We start from the raw sequence: 24,925 nt of genomic DNA, 5'->3' as shown, positions 1-24,925 counted from the left end.
AAAGGACTCTTCTGCACCTTCAGATTGAACCTGAACGCCAAGGCAGCAATTCCAGCCCCAGAGTGAGGCAGCCAAATCGTTCCTACACATTCCTTCACACTACAGACACTCACCAGTGCTCTGCCTGAGCAGCACTGCCAACAAGAATCATCTACACACACAGCAGGAGTTCAGGGAGCGCACTGGACTGCTATCTAACACCCAAAGAGCCAAAACGGCACCACCCAACCATCCTTGCAGTCTTCCTAAGAGGTGATGCATGCCTGCCCCAAGCAGCTTTCTGCCTACATGGCTTTGGTGCCACAAAGTTTTGCTCCTCTCTTAAATGATCCCAAGTTTCAGAAAATGAATAAGGTTTCCCATTTCCTGCCCTGGATTACTGAGCGGTTTCCTATCAAGCAAAACCTGAGAGGAAAGTGTCTCCAGCAAAAGCCAGCCAGAGCAGTGCCAGTGACCACAGCCCAGCTGCCAGGCTTCAGCCAAAGGTGGTACCAACCAGCAGGGCAGTTTCTGAGCAAATACTGAGTAACAGGAAGAAAAAAAAAAAATCAGTTGTCCAAGCCCAACAGCTCTTCCAGTAATGTGACTGCTGACAAAGCTCTCACTTGTCTGCTGCCAAGAGGGGATTTCAGCCCTGAGGTGTGCCAGGGGAGCTGGTGGGTTTGGCCAATGCTGAGGTGGACATTTCTTCCCAGGTGGACCCAAAGCTTCCCCCTCGCTCTCCTGCGGAGTGACCGGCAGGGCCGTGGAGAGCGTGCAGGAACAAAAGTCTTTATTCACCGCTGGCACCGGTATAACAGATGCCTTGGAAGCAATTGCTGAGAAAAATGAAGAAGGAGTTTTCACACCCCCTGAATCCCTGCCCTGTGGTCCTGGAAGGCTGACAGGGCTTCCCTGCAATATCCTGATACAGTTACAGTATTGCCCATCAGGGACCGGAATAAAACCACAAACCCACTTCCAGCAGACGACCTAATAGCAATCAGATGGTGGTAATCTTGTTAATTTAGCATAATGAAGAAAGCCAGTTAAGCAGGGAACAGTCTCCATCGTTACCCCCTGAAGTCAGTGGCAGTGGTTTTGAGAAAAAAGTACTTCAACCTACGCTTCAGCTGGTGTTTCTGGAATAACTTCAATGACATAGGCCCCAGAGACAACATCAGGGAAGTCTTTATGGCGATCCTTCAGCTCTCTAGCTTTGCTGAAAAATGAAGAAATAGCAAAAAAAAAAATTTTGTCAAGACAGGAAGAAACCCCCCCCACGCATTTTACTGGAGTCACTTAATAACCACGAGCTGAGGTGTTTTGCTCACATTGCGGTGTCACTTCAGCATTCATTTTAACCCTTTGATGAGTATTTCAGGAATTATTACACTTTTTGCATGCATACAGCTTTTTAATGTCTATTTCTGGTAAAGGCAACCATTTCAATAGGTACAGGCAATCAGACTTAAATTCAAAGCTTTAGAACTAGCAGATCATAGAATGGTTTGGGTTGGAAAGGACTTTAAAGCCCATCCAGTGCCACCCCCTGCCATGGGCAGGGACACCTTCCACTCTCCCAGGCTGCTCCAAGCCAAACCTGGCCTTGGACACTTCCAGGGATCCAGGGGCAGCCACAGCTTCTCTGGGCACCCTGTGCCAGAGCCTCACCACCCTCACAGGGGAGACTTTCTTCCTAATATCTCATCTAAACCCTCTCTTTGTCAGTTTGAAGCCATCCCCCTTGTCCTGTCACTCCAGGCCCTTTGTAAATAGTCCCTGTCCATCTTTCTTTCAGGCTCCCTTCAGGTACTGGAAGGGCACAATCAGGTCAAGCCCAAAGCTTCTCTTCTCCAGGCTGAGCAATCCAAATTCTCCCAGCCTTTCCTCATGGGAGAGGTGCTCAACCCCCTCTGATCATCTTTGGGGCCTCCTCTGGGCTGGCTCCAACAGGTCCATGACCTTCCTGCGCTGGGGACCCCAGAGCTGGATGCAGCACTTCAGGTGAGGTCTTCCCAGTGCAGATTAGAGGGACAGAATCACCTCCTGCAATCCTGAACACTTAAAAAAACCCCAACCCCATGTGCTTCAGTGCTTCCACCTGTGGATCCTGTACAAGGGAAAACTTCTGGCTGTTTTTACAGGACATGGCATTACTTGCTCTTGAGTCTCTTGTAGTCTGAGCATGAATAAGCAAGTCCACACAAAAGCTTCATTTGACATTAAGTGATTTGTTTAATGAAAGTAGTTTTATAGAGATGGAAGTACGCACGTAGCTGATGTAAGTCGTGAAAACGTACAACAACATGGATACAACCCCAGGACAAAGTCACAGTCACTAGCTATTCCCTTCTGAAGCATTTAGGAGAAGAAAAAGCCAGGAGCTGTTTAACAACTAGCCCACAGGAGAGCCTAGAGGAGAGTTCCAGCCCGTGGCAGACGCAGAGGAGAAGGTGGCAAGGACTGGCTGCGAGCTGTGGCCGGCACGCACAGACGCGCGGTGCCGGCTCACGCCTCCCGGGCGCCGCTGCACATCGTCAGCTGGATCCAAAAGCACGCAGAGACCACGCTTGGGAAAGGTGAGGAGCCACCTCGGGTACTTACCTGGGAGTTAGGGACATCATTCGGATGCCGATGTATTTCTTTTTGGTCACAGCTTTTCCTACAAAAAGGAAAACGGGTCGTGGTCAGTTGCCCTGGCCAAAAGAGCCTCACAGTTGGGTTTTCTGGTTTATCACTGTTTTCACAGAATCACAGGAGGGTTTGGGTTGGAAGGGACCTTAAAGGTCGCTCATTTCCAACCCCCTGCCGTGGGCAGTGGTGCCACTCGCTAGACCAGGTTTTTTTTCATGTTTTCCTCCTTCAGAGCAGTTAAGTGCAGTACCTTTAGCTTGTCTGTCATGGGATTCAGTTAGGAACTTCTTTATTTTGTCAGATGGGATAGCAAATGAGATGCCCGCTGTAACTTTTAATGTGTTAATTCCAATGACTTCGCCATCCTGGAGAAATAGAAAAACCCATATGAACAAAACCAGAATCATTTCTTCCAAGCACTCACAAAGACAAATTCACACTTTGTAGCTGGTCTTCCATTTTCTAAAAGTTTTAAGTGCAACTTTTTGAGTCTATTGATAAAACACTACTTAAGGAGTTTGGAAATTCAATGTGATTATTCATCTTGCTGCAGAAGAGATCAAAACTGGGCAATTCTCATGCTTGCAGCAGATGGGCAACACATTATGCAGTTAATTTGTGTTTATTTCAGCAAGCACCACGTAAAGCACGGCACCAGCTGCTCCCGAGCCACTATGACATAATAACATAAAGAAAAATACAGTTTGCCAAAATCAAAAGTTTTCCTGGCAATATAACTCCAAGAGCTTTGGATGGAACACCTCTGATGTCATCTCTTTTGAAACCTCAGCAGTTTCTTTCTCTGGTTCATCCCAGCTAAAAACTGTCCAACTACAGGTATTTTTAGGTGAAGATTAAATGTGACTGAATGTGTGCTGTGAATTGGATGGGAAAAAAAATTGCTAGATTTCCTCAGGGGCAGAAACTCTGAGTAGTTCTGAGTTTCATTCTGCGCTGTGCCTCCTGAGGACTCAACCCCACGTACCCCCAGGAGACCTGAGAGCTCTCACAGGTTTTGTTGCAACCCGCTTCAGTCCATTCTACAATATTGGCAAATAAACCCTAATATCCTGAAAATATGTGGATTTTTTTTTTTTTTTTGGTGGGATTCAAAATGAAATGGTAGACACATTTTAGAAATATTTAGCTGAGTTTCAGTGTGCAAAAGAAAAGAATTGCCAGCTGCAGGGTAAACAGCAAGGGCAAGCACCTCACTTTAAAATGTGCTTTTCCCTTTTTGCAAGGCTTGAGCAAAAAAAAAACAACCCAAAACATTACACTTGTCTGAAACTATGCAAACTGTAAACATCCTAAATATTGAAATCCAAATGTAGCCTTTAGCCAACATAAACACAGACAACTGATTCGTAAGAACCATGTGAATTTTGTGTACTCAGCCAGATATCGAAAGTTCCAAATCACATCTGGTGGGGGGAGTTTGCCTTTTTGTTGATTTGGGTGGGGTATTTTGTTGTTTTGGGTTTTTTTTTAATTAAAAAGCAATAAGCTCGACACTAAGCAAACTTAGAGAAACTCTTACCAGGTTTACTAGGGGTCCTCCAGAGTTCCCGTACTGAAAATAAACATAAGTTAAGAACACGCTTTAATATTTACCTCTTAATTTGTAGCAAGCAAAATATAAAAGAAATTCTTGAAATATTTCTGTAGTACTGTTTCCATTGTCTGTTAAATACATGCAATAGAACAGTCAAAACCAGCCAAACCCATAAACTACACTTTAACATCACCCATCTTAGCTGAGCTTTGCAAATACTTAAGTTTTTCTTCTCCTGCCAGAGAGTAAGTTAAGAAAGCCAAGTTTTTCCTTTTGTTTTCTTAGTGCCACACTAGAAAAGATTCCAGGATAGCTCTGGGAGCTGTTAGTGAATATTTCTCACAAGGCCAAGATTTGAAGTACCAAAACTATTGTTTTGCCTTAATGCAGAAAACAACTCGAATCCTTAAACTAAAGCTTGGCTTCTTTTTCAGAAAACAAGATGCATTTTGAAAAGATATTTGCCAGAGAATACTGCCTCCTCCCTTGCAATCTGCAGGGAGTTTGAGGTGGAGGCAGATATTGTGCCTGGTGTGGTTCCTTGGGGGTTCTCTAAGCAACAACCAGGTGCTGCTGCGGTGCAGATGCCCAGATTTACATGGAGAGAAACGCTCCCCGCTCCTAAAAACGGCGTCACAGGAGGAATTTTCAGAGGATCTGCTGAAGGCAGCAGCTCGGAGGGGACGTACATTGATGATGGCATCCGTCTGGATGTAGTCCATGTCGGAGTTGCGGAGCCCCAGCTCCTTCCCGCCGCGCTGCGTGGTGCTGACAATGCCCGTGGTCACCGTGTTCTGCAGGGAAAAGGGACTTCCAATGGCCACCACAAACTCCCCTGGCCTCAGGTCTGCAGACTGACCAAGCAGAAGAACTGGCAATTTACCCTGCAAATAAAAATAGAACAAATAAAATAAACATCAAAAAAAAAAAAAAAAAAAAAATTCAAATGTTAAGAGGCTGCTCTGCTGGCAGAACAAATGTTACGGAAGGACGGATACATTCACAGGGCAGAGGAAAAGAGAGAGGCTTTTGTGCCTCAGGGATTTTGCTTGTTCTGTTTTCTTTGAGTATTTTGTGTGGGTTGGTACAGAAACACCCCGATGAGCATCTGCACTGCACTGTGGGCTCCTTACACTGCAGAACTTTTTCCACAACAGGTACCCATTGAATCGAGAAGGATTAAAAGACCAAAGGAATATTTATGCTCTGCTGTACAAAGCAAACATCTGATGATAGTAGAAGTGAACCACTTCCAACGCTTCTTGAAATAATCAGCCAACAGCTGCTGAAGTAAAAATATGGTATTGTTTGAGAGAGAGCACTAAGGAATCATGAAAGCGACAGCCCAAGAGTTTTAAACGTGCTGGTGTACAGTTAAAAGCATTTTATATTCTCATAACACACCAGGTAATGCTTCACCTTACTTTCTTTTAATGAAGCATCTCCTCTAAATAATTACATTGCCTCCTACTTACAGTGATGTCTTCCTATGAAGATGTCAGGATTTAAAGGCCTGATGAGATTTTTCTGTTATGACAGTAGAGGATACCATTATACTTTCCTTTCCAGATCTTATCTCTAAACATAATAAATACCACGTAGTTGAAGGCATTCCCACTAAAACATTCTTAAAATCCAGCAAACACTGCGTTGTACAGCAATTAAAAATAATAAAAGGGAGGAAAGGTTAGATCCACACACTCTTGCCTACGAATCAAGGGTGTTCTGAAACAGATCATACTTCAAATAAATACTTCTTTTTGATTCATCTCCTGCCTGTACAATACACACTGAGTGCCATTTCTCCCTTTCTTCACACTTTTAAAAGTCAATCTCTGCACTTACAGTGATGTGACATGTTTGTAAATATTTTTGTTTTATCTGCTGTCTAAATGGTCCTGACCCTCCCCAGGTAATTTAACCACGTATTTAATCATGTCACCGTTTCTCTTAGCATCAATGAAACTGGACACGTATAAATACAGGTTTAGACCTAAGGTTTTGGAGGATTAGGTTGCTGAACCCAAAAATCAAAACAGAATTCTGGAGGCATTTATCTTTTGCTTGGCAAAGCTAACTTGAGCCTAGCTCTCCTCCAAGCTTGACCTACTTCGAAATTTGAAGTTATGGCAAAAAGGGAAAATATTGCATGTTTCATTTGGAAACCCATTGCTGGCTCTTAAGGGGTTTTGTTACCAGCAGTATTGAGACTTACTCAATAAGTCACCCACAGGGACAAAAATTCTGTATTGTAAACTAACCCAAATTCCCATCACTTTGTATTTTTCACCTACACTTTATTTCAAATATCCCAAGAGACACACAATGCCTGCAAAGTAGAAAGCCAAAAATAACGGCATCAGTTATCACTGTATGCTGCTGCAAATACAGAACTTATGGTTTTAATCTTGAACAAGACTGGTCTTGTGTATCCTTTATCCAGCTTTGTTACAATCCCACCAGGGAAGTTTTACTCAGATGAGCAGATTGTTTCAATAAAATTCATTGCCAGCTCCCAGACAGGGTATGATGCTTGATGGAAACTTATCTTTCAGTCTCCAGACAGCAGGAAAATAATTAAACCAACTGCTTGTTCAACAGAGTGAGCTGGAAGAGCAACAGAAAAGGCAGCGCAGAAAGGAGAAAACATTTCCATGTCTTGTTACATTTCAGAGGAAGGTTATCACGTCCAGCAGTGCCCTACTAATTAATAATAATAATAATAAAATACAGCCCTTATCAGAGCCACAGCCACAGATCAGTGACCATCAGCTGTGCTGTGTGCAACACAAACAGCCCCATATGGGTAATGTTTGGACACAGGGAGCACCCTGGCCCTTCCTCCCCTGACCAGATGCTGTTGAGCTGACGTAGCACGTGTTTGCAAGATGTCATTGGTCAAAGCCAGCATCTTTTTTTGGCACCGCTCTTCCTTTCTCAAAAAAAAAGAAAAAAAAAAAAAAAAAAAAAGCCCGCACAAAAGACAAAAAGTGGTTTTTGTTTGTATCCCAGTGCACTGAACGTGGATACTCTGCAGAGAAAGAGGACATTTATCAGGAAATGAAACATAGACAAGCAAAAGAAAACAGGATACTTTCTATGTTTCATTAACAGAGGGGAAAAAAAAAAAAAAAAAGACTGGTTGTGGACAAAGTTGAAAGATTTGTTCTAAATTCCTGAGCTGTAACAACAGTCACAAAGCCAAAACTGCATCTGGCAGCAGAGAGAAAGTACAGGAACGATCTGTGACTAATACAATTCTGATTGTGCTGACTTTTCAGGGCTGTGCCTATACTAGCCAGGCTTCAGTTCAAACTCTGATGCTGTATGGATTGGCTGCAGGTCACCCCTGTGATTCAACATGCCTTCTGGAAAGTCTGGCTAACCTTTCCCTTGCTAGAAGCAAAAATCCACTGCAAAAACCTCCTTGTCCTGCACAAGTTATGAAACCCAGCTTTGGAGAGCGTGTCCTCTGTTCCTTGGGATTTCATGGCGTGGGGCGGAACTGACACACTGGCAGCACTGCGTGTGAATATATTAGTGCCCCTACACAACAATGCCATGAAGAACTGGTTATGATGAATACATGTGTTGGCACAGCTTTAAATGTAGGGGGGGGATTCTCTCAAGAACAGAAAGCATTAAATTTTCCTTTATAAAAACAAAACAAAATAAACTCAAGTATTTATTTACATTGTACACGTGGTTCTGAGATGAAACCAATATAAAACCCATCAAAATCCCGTGATGGGGTGGGAAAAAACCCTTCTGCAGCCCCCAGGAGGAGCTCTGGCAATGCCAGGCAGGCGCTTTTGGCAGTGCTGTAACCAGGATCGTGTCAGAACACCCCCTCCGTGCCCTCACAGCCTTCCACTGGCAAGCTCATCCCCAGGAAATTAAAGAATCCTGGGAAACTGAGTGTGACTTTGGTGCCCTTAATAACTCTCCTTAATAAACGTGCATTCTTCCATTTCTACATAATGTCTGATGGCCCTCAGGATGACATAAGCGCCACTCCAACTCGTGGTTCTGCCGCTTTAACCCCGGATTTGCCGGGGCAGTTGATGAAAGGTGCCAGGCGAAGGCAGGACCTGTGCCTTGCAGCACGAGCAGCAGGGAGCCAGGAACACCCAGCGCCCAAAGCCAGCTCTCCCAGTGACTCACTGCACGCCCTTGGGCTGCACAGAATATCTGCCCTAGCCCTGTCTCTCCTAACCCTTCCTTTGATGAAGCCTTGGGGCTCTGCTGGATCCCTGTTTACCCAATCAGCCCCAATCTGCAGGCAGGCATGGTGCAGGCACACAGGAATAGGACCAAACATGCAAACCCCTAAGTGGCACATGACTCACTGTTTACACCCAGCCAGAGAAGGAGCCATTAATTAGGGTTAATATTTTAAGCCTTTGGCATCCCAAAGGGCTTCCAGATGTTTTTATAGATGGATTTGACTCAAACCCTGGATAAACACAACTCCCACGGCATGGGGAGCTGCACACCACCACAAGAAATGGCTCCATCCAGCAACAGGACACGGCTGTTGCGGCACGAGAGGAGAGGGGAGGCAGAGATCAGCATCATCAGCCAGAAGGACTGAGAAACATGGGGTCATTGAGGCTGGAAAAGTCCTCTGAAATGATCGAATCCAGCCACTAACCCACACCCCCAAGTGCTGCATCCACACGGCTTTTAAATCCCTCCAGGAACGGGGATTCCAGCGCTGCCCTTCGATGGGGAAATTGTTCCCAAATCTCCACCCTGAGCCTCCCCTGGCCCAGGCTGAGGCCGTTCCCTCTCCTCCTGTCCCTGTTCCCTGGGAGCAGACCCCGACCCCCCCGGCTGTCCCCTCCTGTCAGGGAGCTGTGCAGAGCCCCAAAGTCCCCCACTGAGCCTCATTTTCTCCAGGCTCAGCCCTTTCCAGCTCCCTCAGCCCCTCCTGGAGCTCCATTCCCTTCCCTGGACATGCTCCAGCCCCTCCGTGTCCCTCTTGCAGTGAAGGGCCCAAAAGAGACCCCAGGACTCAAGGTGCAGCCCCAGCAGGACCAGCACAGATGTTCACCTGGTGTCCTTTAACAGCATTACTTGAGTCAGGAAAAATCAGTGAAATCTGGACAAAACAGCCCCAAAACTAAAAGTGGAGGAAGCACAAAACCGCCACCAGGCACAGCCACTGCCACAGAGAAATGGAAACCAAGAGACAAGAGCAGGAGGTGTTTTGGTTTGAACATTTCATCCATGAAACAAGTGAATGTGTCTCTGTGCCGGCACACATAGCAAGTAAATCCCTCCTCTGTTCTGTAATCCCCTTCAGTTGTGGATGGAAAGTCAGGAATTTGCAGGAAGCACTTTGCAGTTCAATAAACGGATGAAGAGGAGACAAAAGTTCTGAGTTCAATCTGTGTTAACCAGCGACAGATCTCCTCCGTGCTTTTTTATTTTTAGGTGGAAAAGGCACAGATGCTGGTATGGGAACACTAATTCAGCTGTAAGAGTAACTCTGGCAAAACATGTAACTGTCCTGGGAATTGCATTTCTGTTCTGACTAATGAAACTATTCAACTTTCAGAATACGTTATGGCAAAATAAAAACACCAGTCATGAGCACAGAAAAAGATAGAATATCATCTACAATCTAGAAACTGCTTGACAGAGGGCCAAAGAAAACAAAAAACCCAGGCTGAACGAATTACAAGCCTCCAAAAGTATTTCATCTACAGTTAGAAAAGCAAAACCGAGTCTCCTTATCTAAATATGGAGCATGGGAAGCTTGCAGGAAAAAAAAAAAAAAAGAAGAAGAAAAGGATGAAGTGTTGTTTTGATATGTCACCAGGTTTTCAATTGCCTGGCAAGAGATGGCTGTTCTCCCTTAAAAATAAAATACAAATGAAATTACAATTAAATAAAATAAAAATAGTAATATAAAAGAAGTGCTGGTGCTGGCAGACCCACCCTGGAGATGTATTTTCCTGCATGGGAAGATGGACCAGCACGTTGTCCCCAAAGTGAGGGCTACTAGGAGCTGAAGATGGCAGAAAACCACTGCTGCCTAAATTGATGAATAAACAGGAGTTAAGATCAAGGTTTTTACAAGCTATTTCATTTCTGTGGGTCCTGAAGGCTTCTGGAAGCAATATGTGAGCTTCCTCAGGCTCGAGAGGAAGCAACGTATTACCCAGCGACAGATTTCAAAGGGCAATAGCATCCTAGAAAAGCCACTTACATCTGGAGCCCGAGCAGCTTGTTATTTCAAAATGTGGGCTGTTAAAACACTGATACATAAACAGGGAAGTTTGCTTTCCTGCCTCCTCCAGTCTGTACACAAGAGGGCAAAAAAAGCAAATCTCCTCTGACCACAGAGATAGAGGCGCTCATTGCCTCAGGAAACCGCCAGGGGAACGGGGGCAGAAGGTCTTGTTGATTTAAAAGTGCCAAACGAAGTGTTTATTAATAAGATGCTGGAGGAAAACTTCAGCTGAAGGTTTCAGCTGAAGGGCTGAAATGTGGCCACAAATTAGAGATGGGTCACAACCCCACGGCTGCTGCGCCACACCAAATCCTGTCTGGGATGAGGAACCAGGAGCTGGCCACACTGAAGAACAAAACTCTTCAGGTCCTGGCACGTGTTCCGTGTGTGACTGCAGAGTCAGTGTCTCCTGGCTGGTTTTTAAGCACGTAGAACGAAGATACACCTGAAAATAAAGCCATTCCCCCTGCTCCTCCCTTCAGTGCCAAAGCAGACATCATTTTTGTGGACAGAGCTCGATTTCCAGGGCTGAAAAGGGTCTCCAGGCAAAAGCCACCTCCACCTTCCCCTGCTTTGGGTTTCCAGTTTCCATTTGGGTTGGGTTCTTTTATAATTCTGACCCTCCCATTAACCCTGACGTTGTCCATTAAACCACCCTGAAATTTCCTCCCCTCCTGCTGGTGTTTATTTTTCAGCAGCTGTATCACACATTCTGATTTAACAAGGTAGTTATTTGCCTTGAGATGAGTCCCACAATCCAGCTCTGCCAGCAAAAAAAAAGCATCTGCTCCCTTTGGAGTGTTGTGCAAGAGTTTTGATGGGTTTCACACTCGCTGCAGTGTCACACGTGCCACGCAGGACACATTATTTATTTCACCAGTCGCTGCCTCTACTGCCAAAACACCAATTTTTCCGAGGGAAGTCTTATAAATTTTGCATGTTCTTATCCAAATTGTCTGCAACTGCACTGTTCCTTTCTAGTGATGTGGTCTGCCCCTTGCATTTGGAAGGATATTTAGATTGGATTCATGGCTACCACATTGATTCCAATCTTACTTCCTGCTTTCAACACTCCAGCAAACTGCTCTGTGTCACCACAGACATGAGAAACACTGTTGCTCTCTTTTATAGACTGTAAAAACAAGCACATTTTAGGACTGGAACAACTGCTCCAAGGTTTCTGTTCCTCATCGACTGCAAGATGGTTTTTTCCACGGAGAAGAATTTAATCGGGGAAATTGTTCATCCTTACTGGTGCCCAGATTCTACCACCCTCTTTCATTTCCTATTGCACTCAGCAAAGCCAAATTAGATCTAGCAATGCCTTTGACCAGATGTTCACACCTTGGAGGAAAACAGCATTCAGGCTGCTGCAAAATCTGAACGGCTTTAGGAATATCTGAACGGCTTCAGGAATATCTGAACAGCTTCAGGAATGCCAGCTGACAGCCTGATCCCATACTTCAAGCCCAGCTGTGTTCCTAATCACAGAGCATACTTCACCCTTCAGATCCTGCCTTAACATGCCACACACACCAAAAAAAAAAAACAAAAAAAAACCAAAAAAAACCCAACCCTTCTGCATCTTTGATGTCACCTTCAAATAATTTATTTCAATTTAAGAACTTCGCCTCTTGCTTCAGAAAAATTCTTAAGGATGGTTTCTGTGCCATATCCAGATTTTTAAGGGGTCATTTGTACCATCCCGTTGAGTTCTTTAGCCAGCAAATACATTTCAAATTCAACAAATCATTACCCCTGTGATTTTAAAAAGCCTTAGGCACCTTAATGACTGCAAGGCATTCCAGTAGAAAAAGGGAGGTTCAAACACTGAACTTGAAAGGGTATATGAAAAAGTCCCACAAAAGTTCAGTCTGAGAATCAGTTTCTCAGCTGACCACGCTTCCATTTTAACTTTTTTTTTTTTTTTTTTTTTTTGTGAACACATAAAATGTTGTTTTTAATTCTCAAATGCAAAGCAGCACCTGTCCTGTGAACAGAGGTGCCTCAGGCCTCACCTTGGTCAGGGATTTCCCAGTGTCATGTTACCAGAGCTGGCTGGAAATCTGGATCTCTCATCCCTTTAAATTTTCCCCCAGTCTTCTCAAAATTATCCTGGGCTGCAGTGGGAGAGGCCAGGAGGAGAACACCACCCAAGGTACCGGGTTGTACGGCTGATAAGCTGCTTCCAAGGGCAGGTCAGACCAATTCCAGCCCTGTTGAGCAGTGGTTTTCACCACAAGCTCCTCTGCTTCCAGGTTCTCCCTTCCCACAAGCGGCTTCCCAGGGCAGCCAGGAGCCGTTTCCTCGGGGTACCAAACACCATTCAAGCCCATGCCTGCTGTTTTCCTAACTCCTCAAACTGATTCATCTCATCAGCTCATTGTCTCCTCTCTGGCTGCCACCTCTCTTCCCCGAAGTTCAGCTTCCTGCTGCTCCAAGTCCTCTCCTTCTCACCAGGTTTGCCTTCCCCACCACGCTGTGCTTCCAATTTTAAAGCACTTTTCCAGCTGCCCTTCGCTCCCTGCCCCATCCTGCTCATCCTAATGCTGCCAGTGCTCATGCTGGGGATCCTTCCCTTTGCTTGTGCTTATTTTAAGATAAAAATGAGAAAATAAGTGACACCATGAAAACAGAGGAAAAACACGGCAGAAACGCTGTTGGTAGTGTTCGGTTTTTCTGCCTGGTTTCTGTTCAGAAGCTTTTAAAAAAGACAAAGGTTTTGAACGATAAAGGTGGCAAGGGAGCAGCAGGAGCATTTCGTATCTCGGGTCATCCAAGAGCTCTGCGTTAGGCGTCTGACTTAGTCATGAACTCTGGCACAAACACTTCTGACCTCGCTGGGGAACAGCTCTGAGCTGCAACAACACTGCCAGAGCTACACATTTTTGAGTCATGTGTTTCAAATGAAACATTCCTGCCCGTTAAACGTGGAGGTCACCGACTGACAGACCAAACGAGGGGAGCCAACGCGAGCAGCCCCCCAAAGGGCCCCGTTCAGCTCACTGCGCCCCCATTACGCAGCATTCCCACACAACATTCCGCTTGCTGCGTGTGCAGAGCCTCCTGACAGCTTTGCTGCTGTGGCAGGAGGCACAAGAACGCTGACAGAGGAACATTGGATAGGGAGGAAGATCATAGATGGGCATCTGCTCAGAAAACCACTTGCAGTGTAAGAGCATCTTTCCAAGCTGGCTTTGATTTCCACGCTCAAGATGTTCCCAAAGATATTTTCCCTTTTAGCATCTACATCAGCGGGGGACAAATGGATCCTCTAAAAGCCATTTGTGACTTCAATATGGGCACTCAAGACAGAGTGGCACTTCTTCTCTGAGACAGTTATATCAGATAAAGCGTGTCAAAACCAGCCAGCAACCCGGGGTTTGTTTTTCATTTTGAGTATGCGTAAAAAAGTGCTGTGTAATATTTCACTACACTGAGAGCTGACAAAATTAACCACTGCCACCCACAAACTCGGCTCTTAAAAATGTGTATCCACCTAGTTCATACATTTTCAACAACCCAGCCCAGTAAACAACTTGTTTTTTCCTTCAAAGCTGAAAATTGGCGAATTTTTGGAAAGGAGGATGCTAAATTAGAGGAATGAAGTGCGTCTTGCTTTGACGACTCACCTGAGAATCTATTTTAATTAGTGCAATGTCTGATTTTTCATCAACGTCTTTAATTTTGGCTTCGTAAGTCTCCCCGTTCTTCAGCTCCACCTTCACCCTGTTCTTGTTGGTGACCACGTGGGCGTTGGTCACTATCAGCCCATCTTCAGAGACGATGAACCCCGAGCCACTGGCAACAGGAACCTCCCTCTTGGAAAAGGGAAGTCTAAAAGACAAGGGAAATAAAACTTTTATTGCTGCAGAAAAGCTGAAAGGTCGCAAATCATCCCAAACAGCACAAAGCCAAAAGGAGTTTGGTGAGTTTTAATGTTTTAAGATATCTGCTGCTACTCTCATTAAGAAGTAATAACAAATAAAGCACATATAAAAGATAAAGCACACCCATTAATTTAGCTATTTTTTTTCCCATGACTCCTAAATTATCCTCAATTCTTAAGCATTACAAATATTTATTATCTCAAAACATCTATGCTGTTTCATATCATCAATCAACATTTCTGTCATGCTGGCAGCTGTTTTCAAGAATTAAAAAACAAAAAAAAAACCCCAAAACCCAAATTCAAGACCGGGCATCTTGTTTACTTGCGAAATAATTCAATGTGAACCACAGCAGGAGCGATCTTCTCCACCACATCTGCAATAAAGTTGTATTTGTGCCTCAGGCTGTTCGGATGTTCTTGGCCTGAAATAGAAACAGGGGACATGTCATGAGCTCCTCAAGTGACTGCGGGAGGCTCATTACCAAACACCTGAATTAAAAAAAGCTCCGAGTGGGTATCTTTCCCTTCCTTAAAAGTCATCTGCAGCACGACCCTTGGCCCTAGATTTCCTCCCTGCTTGTCTGCACAGAGGTGGAGCGCTTTATCCTTAGGAGAAATGATCCATGAGACCTCCTGGTCTGGAGTGCACCCCACTGGGCCGTGGGGCAGCGTGGGTTCTGAGACTGTGGTGCTCAGGGGTGAGGCACTGGAGGAGCAGAGGGTTTATTCCCTGTCTGCACCGCCCACTCTCCCTTTGTGAAAGGGATTTTGCACTCAGATGCCTCCACTGCTGCTCTCCTTTTCTGGATGGTCTACTTAGCCTGTATGGTCTTCTCAGATTAAACAAACGAGCTCTGTTCCTCAGCCAAAATTCGCCTTCCTGGAGGTTTTTGAAGTCTCAAGCTGCTGCATTTGTGAAACGCTGAGGACACCGAGGTCCTGACCCCAGTGCAAGCCCTCAGCAGCCGCTGAGAAAGTTTAACTCGGGTACAAGGTTGGGCTTCCTTTCCCACCAGTGTCCCCACACAGCCTGGCACCTGCACATGGAAGCACCTTCCACATTTTCCACACGACACTGAAGGCATCCCTCCCACCGATGTCCCCTGAGCTCCATCAGCTCCACGGAGGGGGGATCCCACCCTGCCAAGAGTCACTGAGCCACCCCAGGGCTATAAAATCAGTATGACAACACAATGGGCCCACAAAGCCCTGCATTCCTGGGCAGGGCTGTAACAAAACCTCATGGTCACTGAGTATTCAGCGGGGGCCAGTGGGATTTTCAAAAGCCACTGGATACCCAGCTCCCATTGTGGCCAGCAGAAAACCTGTCTGCACCAAGAGACGTCTAAAAATCTCTGGGAAAAATTCACAATCCTGACACAGCTTCTCCTTCCCGAGCAGTTTAGGAGCAAAACATTCCTTTTTAAAGTTGGGAGCAGCTATGCAAATTGGGAACACCCCAAAGAGTTATTTCGTATTCCTTCAGAGGCGAGAAACATCCTTTGTTTTCATTTCAGTTTTATCTGGCGCATCCAACTCATGTTAGACGGGCAAAAGCCAAGCCTGTAGCAGACTTTCAGAGGAGTATTAATGTGGTGTGCTGCTCCCATCCACCTTTGCCATTTGGCTTCTAAATCCACGCAGAGATTAAAGCAGTAAGCAGCTTGTGGGTGCCCTTAGTGCCTTTGACGGTGTAAGAGGACGATTTATTCGCGGAATCACAGGAGACCGAGGACGATCCCGTAAAACCATCCCAATACCCAAACCCCGAATGCCCTTTGCTATTGGAAAAAACAGAGAGGAAAACCGTGCAAAATTTTAAGTACACGCTGCAGGCAGTGATGGTTTGGGAACAAAATGCTTTTAACACTAACCAGACACTGACTTGCTTCAGGGGAGAACATGTTCCAGGTGACTTCCCAATGCCAACCAGCACACTCTGCCCTCATGAGAGGGGTGCATGCTCCACCCAAGCACCATCTGTCGCTCAAGAACAGGGTTTTTTTTCTTATTTATACCCTGTGAAACATCTCAAGGGCTCTTAAATGCAGCCCGTCACAGGCAGCAGCCACAGCAGTAACCACAAAATCCGCTGCGCTCTTTCGGAAATGTTTATCTGCTTTATGAAGCAGCAACATCGATCAGGAAACTTTTGTCCTCACCTCACTGTTTTCCTCAAGAGAATTCGGTGCTTTCTGGTTTACACATGAGCTGTTCCCCTTGGGCTTTCACTCCACAGAGGCATGAGGGCTTTGCTGATTGAGAAATGCCAATTTACCAAACGATTAATATTCCCTACGGGAAATATTCGGCATCAAACAAGTCGCGTCATTGCTGTAAGGCTGACAATTACAACAGGGACAGTTTTGGGAAACTGCTGCAATAAGAAATGCGGTTTGGAATTAACCACTTGCATTAAATAGGTGCTTAGGCAGATTATCAGATGGGATTAACGTGGTGCTGGGCTAAAACGCCACAGGGCACTGCTGCAGGCTACGATATGCTTTTTGATCACTGCTTATAAAATGATTTCATCTCAGCTGCAAAGCTGTAGAAATCCAAAGGTCACATCCTGCCCTTGGGAAAAGAAAAAAAAAAAGGCTCCACAGATGAGGGAACTGCACAGGAAAAGCGCAGCTTTTTTTTCATGCCTTCAGTCTTTCTTGCTTTCAGCCATTGAAGAAGAAAAAGGATGCCCAGGCTGTACATGGTGAGACTGCTAATGCTTCACCTCAGAGCTGCCTTCCCTTGGAGCTGGAGCCTACAAAAGCCAGGATTTCAGAGGCAACAGTATTCTGTCCATAATCCACCTCCTCGTGCAGTCCCAAACTAAACTGCAGGGTGAAACAAAAAAAAGTTCAGAATTTGCTACTCTGAAAAAGTTAGATAATAAATACCAATTCATGGCATACTGACCCAAAAAGCTCCCAGCAGCTGGCCACGCCTGCCTATTGCTTATGTATTAGGAATTCCTGCATTGTGTAACACAGTTGTGCAACTGCTCTTGAACCACTGCCCATTTAAATGGAAAACATACCTTCTTACAGCAAATAAACAACAGTCAAAGTACTAAACTTGATGAACTCATTGACGAATGCTAACGAAAGAATTCCAGTGAACTGGTCTTTACCGTCAGCGTAAAATCTGAAAGCTGTAGTAGAAGTATTGATACATTGAAAAATTGGTTCATCACTGAGATAAAGAATGATGGAGGGCAAAAAAACCCAAGCTAATTGTCCTTTGGGACCACTTCTGTGTGAAATTTCATCTAAGATTTGAACCAAGGCCCAAACTAGCACATGGAAGCATAAATGGCCACAAAACCTCCACCATTACAAATTTCATATGGGCAGATGCTCATTCCTCAACCACCACAGGGCAGTTTCCAGCCATCCCCAGCCGCTGTAGAAGACAGCAGTGAAACTGAGAGTTCACCAGCTATACTTTATCCTCTTCTCTCTTACACATCTATTTTCCAGCTGTACCAATAGCTCAGGGCCTCAGTAGAAAATATATGTTTTCGGTTTTGGTTTGGGGGGGATTTTTTTTTTTTTTAATGGGGGTGGTGTTTTGGTTTGTTTCTAAATCATTGAGGGTTGGGCTTCAAAAAAGCTCTAGGTCCTAAATACCTTCAGGCTCTGACGTTCAAATCTTCCCAGACTGCTCCTCTTTCTATTTATATGCTGTGATTATTGTGTTTTGTAACATTTTTTTTATTGAACTATTGCACAATGCCCTAAATGCCCACGAGCACGGCTAAGAAACCTTTATTAATGACATTATAAAGATGATTGTTGTGAATTCAGTTAATGACAAAAAAAAAACCCCAAAATATAAATAGGTTACAGCATGAAGAATTCCCAAGGCAACCAATTTTTCAAAGACTTCAAAGGTGTGCTGGCTGCCAGCCCTGAAATGAGAAGGCAAATCTCTGCCAACTGGCATTAACAGGGCTAATAATCAGTAAACAGACTGCTAGGAGAGCAAGACAGAGTACCAAGCCATGAAAAAAAGCACACCCAGCTGTAAACAACTGAAGTAATTCGGTTTCATAAAGAGGAGCCAAAAAGCAAATTAAGATCTGGGTTCTGGTTAGGTCATTACTCAAAGTGGCACCGATGCGATGATGCTCGCAGCTCGCACACGCTGCTTCTGGTGGTTATTTTGGGCTAAACTGAAGAGATGCTTTGGAGATAGAAATCTCACCGAAGTAACCTCTCCCCTTCTGCTGGGAGAGCTGTGTCTGCTGCTCTGGAAGGGCTTCTCTTGGCACAGAGAAGAGAGAAGGGCTGCAAACAAAGCTTTGGGCACATCTCAGTCAGACTTGGGGCTTTTCCCCATCCAGTTTTCACCCATTTTCCCCTTTTCAAAAAAGGGGTTCTGCTCTCCTTCATCAGGATCTTCCCACTGACTGAAGTAAGGAGCAAAGTCATTATCCTACTTAGTGGGACTTTTTGACTTAGGATGATGAAATGGGAAAAAAGGCACATCCCAGGGAGAGCTCTGTGCCACCCTCACCGAAGGGCTGCAGTTTATGGGATAACTAAAGATATTAAACTACCCAGGCTGCTGAAAACAGGGGATGATTTCCTCCTGCACTCACCACTTGTTTAGATACACACAAGGGTTTGAAAGCACGGCTTGGGTTTGGGATTCTCTGCAGAACGAAACCAAAAGAGCTCCAGCACTCACGAAACCCCTGGGCTGCCAGCACCGGTGACTACTGACACAAACCACAAACCAAGTTTTCCTTGGAGGACTTCCACCCTCCCAAATAAAACTCCAGCCGCTGGTGTTTGTACAAACTTCCATTCATGCCACATAAAAACCTGCAAACCTCTGACTATGGAGACAAAGAGACTCCAGCAAAGGTGCTCAGCTCACTGAAAACAGAGGGATCAGCAAGTCCTGCTGCAGAGAGACGAGGAAAAAGTGTGGGAATCTGCTGCCACGCTTCCTTTTTTTAAATTACAGAAAACTGAGAGCCTAAATATTCCACTTCCTATTCTAGGATAAATTGTGTAATTCACCAAAAAAAGGGTATTACACAATGAAAACACTAAGAAAATAAGGAACAACATTCTACGTGTCACAGGCAATTTGCTCAAGAGCAACTCTTAGGTCATTGGAGGGAATTTTGAGAGGTCTGAACCACAGCACCTTGTTAATACAGAAGCTATTGCATCAGTTATTTTTCCCCCTGTATAATCCATGCAGAAACTCAAGACACTTCACAGATTTCTGGGAGGAAAGTCTGTATTACTGTGACACCCCTAAAAGCAAAAAATATTTTCATAACCCTAAATAATGGTGGAATAAAGAGCTTGAAATCTCTCCAAATAGTAAACTGCACAAATCTGGTCTTCACTTAAAATAATTCCTGCAGCAAGAACCACCGCAAGATTAAAGTGAGGATTTTAAGTGAAATTGCTATTTGGCGTAATTGCACACGTGCAAAGGGAAACTAAAGTCCATTTTCATCATCATAATATTTAGATGATCAATTCTTTCTTGGCAGTCTTCAACAAGGACTTTGTCTTTTTCCCTGCTAATCCAAAAGCAGAAACTCATTCATTTTAATCACCGATTTTAAACAAACCCAAAAGAGCTGCCAAGCTAAACAAAACGGGATCTACACAAAGTTCATAGAACAGAACAGTTCCCAAATGGTAACAGAGGACAGTTTTCAGAGCAATGTGTGGTCGCTCACAGAACAAAAACACATTTGAGTTATAAAAATAAAGGTGAAAAAGTTTCACATTTTAATTGGTGTTCTACTCGTTCGCTACCGGCCACAAGTTAATGCTTGCCCTGAGAAGAGCTTGAAAGGGAAAGGTATTGAGAATCCAGCTGTAGGAATAAGGAAAAGCGGATATTGGCAACACAAGGAGGTTACCAATATCTGCCGTCCCATCCCTGGCAGTGCCCAAGGCCAGGCTGGACAGGGCTTGGAGCACCCTGGGACAGTGGAAGGTGTCCCTGCCCATGACAGGGGTGGCACTGGATGGGCTTCAAGGTCCCTTGCAAGCCGGACCACGTTGTGATAGTAAGAATTATCAAGTTATATAGAGAGAATGACATGAAGAGTTCTGGAGTATTTGCAAAACAACAACAAAAAGTGTTTGAAGATAATGAAATTGCAAAGCAAAGCCTTCAGAGAAGTTTGGTCCAAGCTCTTTAGCCCAGCTTCTTTCTTAGTTGGAATCAGACGTCTTTGGCACCCAGTACCAAGTTCAGGATGTTCTTGTCACTGAAAATGGTCAATGGGCCTGTTCCTCAAGTAACATGCCCACAGCTCTTCTCTAGGACGTTCCTATACAATTTCAGATCTACGCTTTCATTTTTAGCCAAACGGAAACTTTTCCTACCATTGATCTACAAGGCAGAATACGTGGGAAGTCACTTGGAATATAGAATATCTTCTTTACGACTCAGCTGCAAAATTACTACAGATCCCAGGATTGGAAGGTTCTGCAAAGAAGGAACGCCCTGCATGGGTGCATCTTGGCCCGAGCCGTGTTACTCCGTCTCCATGCAACTTGTGAAAAGCAATCTGTGCTTTGGTGTCTTAGATTTAGCTCTAAAATGGGCATAACCCCTGTTTTATCTGATTGGAACAATCTCGGCCTTTAGCAACCCTAGCAGAACCTCACAGCGGGGAAAATATGTACATAAAACCTCTCAGGAATGCCAGAAATTCCTTTATAAACCAAGTGCACTGGCTGCCTCTGTAAAACAGACTCACAGTTATAGCAGCAAGCAGCAAAAGCCATCAGACTCTCGAGCTGATGGAGGCTCAGGAGCAACTGGGTGTCAGCAGGGAGGGCAGGAATCCAGAGAGGAGGGACAGCTCCATCTAAAACAACAGGAAACTGCAATTCCTTCTGTAAACAGCAGCGCTGAGGTGGGAGGAAACCCAGCTTGTGCATAAACAGGCAGGCCTGGAGCCCCGGGAAGGGAAGGGAAGGACGAAGGCAGCCCTGGGAGCAGGAACACGCCGTTCCCGCAGCAGCATTGCCATATTCATACAATGCTGAGGGGGGCTCAGCACAGATGATGAATTCACTGGGAGCCAGAAGCCCTCTGACAAAGGCACAGAGCCCTGGTGCCCTGCACAGGCACCAGGAGCGGCAGGGGCAGGGGAGGCAGCGTGCGTGCGGGGAGATGCTCAGACACACGGGATAAAGGTGAAGAGCAATTCAGGACAAGGGCAGAGAGCACCGAGCTCGGAAAGAGCATTAACTGCAGCCCTGTCTGAGCTGGAAGCGCTAAGAAATGTAAGTCAGGTAGTTATGGAAAAGAGTCTGCCCCGTTTCCTGCAGACAGAGGAGCAGAGTAGTGCAGCCAGCCGGTGAAAGCGGACAATTCTCTTCTCTGCAGAAGGCTGAAAATACAACGGATGAGTCAGGAATAATTTCTCCTCTCTTTTTTTTTTTTTCCCCAGCCCTGCTCAGTTTGTGTCCCTTCCAAGTCGGGTCAATAACCTCTAAACGCCCATTAAGTACCAACGAGGTGGTAATTCCTATATCCCACATGCAGCCAGCAGCTGTCTGATCCCGAGAGTTCCTCTGAAAGTTATAAAACCATTAAGATCTCATTTTAAGTATGTGAGAAACTTTTGCACTGCATCTTCAGAAGAAATCCCTGCTTAAGAGAGAGTTAGCTTCAACTTCCAGGAACCCTGGGACGAAGACACCAGGGAATAAAAACAAGTTCTTGTTTTCATGCTTCTTAAACTTCTCTCTAGCCTAAAAAAAAAACCTCTTAAGGGGAAGGCCTATAAAAAGCTTCCTAAGCTGCTGCTTTTCTCCAGCTGGGGAAGGCACTGGTTTGACCACTTTGCTGTGGCAGGACTTAGGAGTGACATGGAGCTTACACAAATAAGGATCAAATCTATAGGAAAAAGTAGATAGAAACCCCTCAGAACAGTAATAAAACAGACACCACTCCTACTCTGGGGTGTTGTAATTGTACAATACATGAACCCAGCATAACCACGTTGCAATAGCCTCAACAGCCTGAAAAATCTGTCAGCCTTTGGCAGTATTTTCTACATCTGCCTCAAGAATCACTCCAAGACCACCCAGATTTGTTTTAAAGTGGACATCAGAAATCAGTGAGCGGCTGGGAAATGAACCTGGAGTAGTGTGGATGTTCCTTCTGCCACCCTGCCTGGAGAGGTGAAATAAGGGGGTGGCACTGCCACTGGTGGGGCAGCCACTGTCACACAGTGCCCTGCTGCCCCTGTAGCTCCTCATGAAAGGTTTAAAGAGCAGCAGGTTTCCATTTCACTCTCTCAAATATGCATTCTTCAAAGATATCTAGAGTTCTAATTATTATATTCCCTGCTCCCCTATCAACAGTAGCTATTTAGATTTTGATATTCTTATCTATAATACCTATCTTGCTTTATTTTATGGACCATCCGAGTATATTTCGTATTTATGAGTGCCTTCTGCCCACTAAAATTGTGTGAATACAAAAGCAAACAAGGGTTAGCCAAACTTTACCTTCATAGACTGAGGCCTGAACAGAGATGGGGAGAGGGCAGACATTGCAAACAGCGCCTGTGCTGTCCTGGAAAAAGAAGTGAATCATCCTTCTACCACCACAAACGTTAAAGCATGAGATTCCTCGGGGGCTGTGTTTATTTTGGGGGTGGGATGGTGGGAGGGGAGAGACTTGTTTGGGTTTCTCTTCCTTCCCAGTGCTTGGTGCACCCTCCTCCAAGAGGAGTTTCTGCAGATGCAGATCGACAGATCATCGATGCTGTGAGCACGGCAAAGCCAAAACTGCAGCCTGCAAGTGAAGAGAAACAGAGTAATGGAAAAGAAAAGTAATGGAAAACGGAGCAGCAACGCTGGCAAGGTGCAGAAAACTGAGCAGGGACTCATGAGGGCTCAGTTTGCTCTCAGCTCTGCTGCTGGCTGACCTTGAGCAAGGCTTTTTATCTTTCCCTGCCCTAGATTCACTGTCTGTGAGACGGGGCAACGACAGCAGTCTCTGGAAAAATATTGAGAGCGCCTGCTAATGTTACCCTCTACCACAGAAAATATTTCAGATTTTAGACCACTGGGTAACTTCTGTGCACGGCTACCAGATTTATTAAGAGCTATTTTATCCATCACTTGTCTGGCAACACAAATACGTGCAAATCCAAGTGCTACCAGAAACATTTTAAGCACCACAGCTCTGTCTCACTGGGATTTCTAGCAGCAGTTCTGTGAAGGGGAATGCTGGAACTATTCATTGCACATCCCTCTCCCATGTCTCACCAAAAGGAGTGAGGGGATGGAAAGAGTGAGGAACCCCAATGGGGAGAAAATAGAGACAAGAATGAGGTTTGGTTAGCCAGTACCATAGAGAGTTTTAATGGCCCTGCTCACAGTGACAGGCTCACCAGCCTGGTGCCAGCCTGCAGGAAAAGGCAGAGGAAAATGCATCTGCTCGCACGTGGAACACATACTTGCTTTGTTTTTTTCACTTTTTCCCCTCCAGAATCAAGCACCTGGCGGAGAGATTGTAACAAATTGCACAACCCAGCCGACCTCCAGCTTGTGCTCCTCCTTATCAGTGCACCAGGGTGTCTGATATTAACCCAGAAATTCAAGAGCTGCTCTGCTTGCCTGAGTAATTCATCTCCAGCTGGTAAAATATGGCAGCAAAGATCTTCTCAGTTCGCTAAACTTTAAAATAACTTGTCACCTGTGTCCTGTCTCACAGCCTTAAGATATTGTAACTCTCCTGTTACCTACAGATAAAAGGTCAACATCTATTAATATAAGACCAATTATTTTAGAGCCCTTTGATATAAGGGAGTGGAGGGTCATTTTTTAGTTATAGTCTTCTCTTTGAAGCAGGACAACCAATTTGGGAACTGCAGTGACCGGCCTCCAGAAGGCAAAATAAACTCTTCTATTCTACATGCTGAACACAGCCTCCAAAATAATGTCAGGTATTTACAAAGGCAGTGGGGCTCACTGCCAGCCCCAGCCAGAGATCCTAGAGGCCCCAGCAGCTCCTGGGAGCGAGGGCTGGCTGTATTTACAACACAAGTCGAGTTCCACAGTACCCCAGAGTTTCTATTTCTGACATTGCTTTCTTTCACTCCGAGCACACGTAAATTCACATTTGAAAAATATTTTCCAGCTTCTCCTATTTCTTGGACGGCAGAGCCTGAGAGCTGCTCGGGATGTGCTGCCTCCCTCACATCCAAATCTGCTTAACAACACTCCTGCTGCTTACTCATGGCCTCAAGTATTCCTGCCCAGTCCACAGGTACCTTTAAATTCCAAAGGCCAGAAGATGAAAGGATTGAATCTTTCCTTGTTCCAAATCTGTATTTACTGACTTGACTGTTTGAAGTCTGGAGACTGCAAAATTACTGCCTGCTCCCCAGGAAGGAAATCTAGATGTGGAGAGAGGAAAAGGTGAGCTTCTTCTGACAAACCACTTCTTACAGTTGTCTCCTCTCCGAGCTGAGTACTTGGCTTTGGAAAAGATTTTTGATCCCACACTTGGGAATTGGTTATCTTCTGGAAAGTTGTTGCTATTTATTTCCATTGCCTTCAGCTGCCTCTTCTCTCCCTCCCTTCTCCTGCTGCTGCAAAATAGACTGAGG

The 24,925-nt window shown here is 45.1% G+C and overlaps 1 protein-coding gene across 1 annotated transcript in view; it reads right to left on the bottom strand.

Annotated features, from left to right (window-relative positions):
* Positions 1-24,925, bottom strand: part of HTRA1 (HtrA serine peptidase 1) — a 31,110-nt gene that overhangs the window by 1,951 nt on the left and 4,234 nt on the right. The window contains exons 2-8 of the mRNA XM_040071922.2: positions 14,627-14,726; positions 14,045-14,249; positions 4,861-5,055; positions 4,157-4,189; positions 2,867-2,981; positions 2,587-2,644; positions 1,106-1,201 (exon numbers count right to left, since the gene is read on the bottom strand). Of these exons, the coding sequence (XP_039927856.1) occupies positions 1,106-1,201; positions 2,587-2,644; positions 2,867-2,981; positions 4,157-4,189; positions 4,861-5,055; positions 14,045-14,249; positions 14,627-14,726 (802 nt within the window). The remainder of the gene's footprint in view (positions 1-1,105; positions 1,202-2,586; positions 2,645-2,866; positions 2,982-4,156; positions 4,190-4,860; positions 5,056-14,044; positions 14,250-14,626; positions 14,727-24,925) is intronic.

Source organism: Hirundo rustica, chromosome 8 (genome assembly GCF_015227805.2).
Source record: "Hirundo rustica isolate bHirRus1 chromosome 8, bHirRus1.pri.v3, whole genome shotgun sequence".
Taxonomy (NCBI): Eukaryota; Metazoa; Chordata; class Aves; order Passeriformes; family Hirundinidae; genus Hirundo; species Hirundo rustica.
This window is presented reverse-complemented; position numbering and strand designations above follow the sequence as displayed.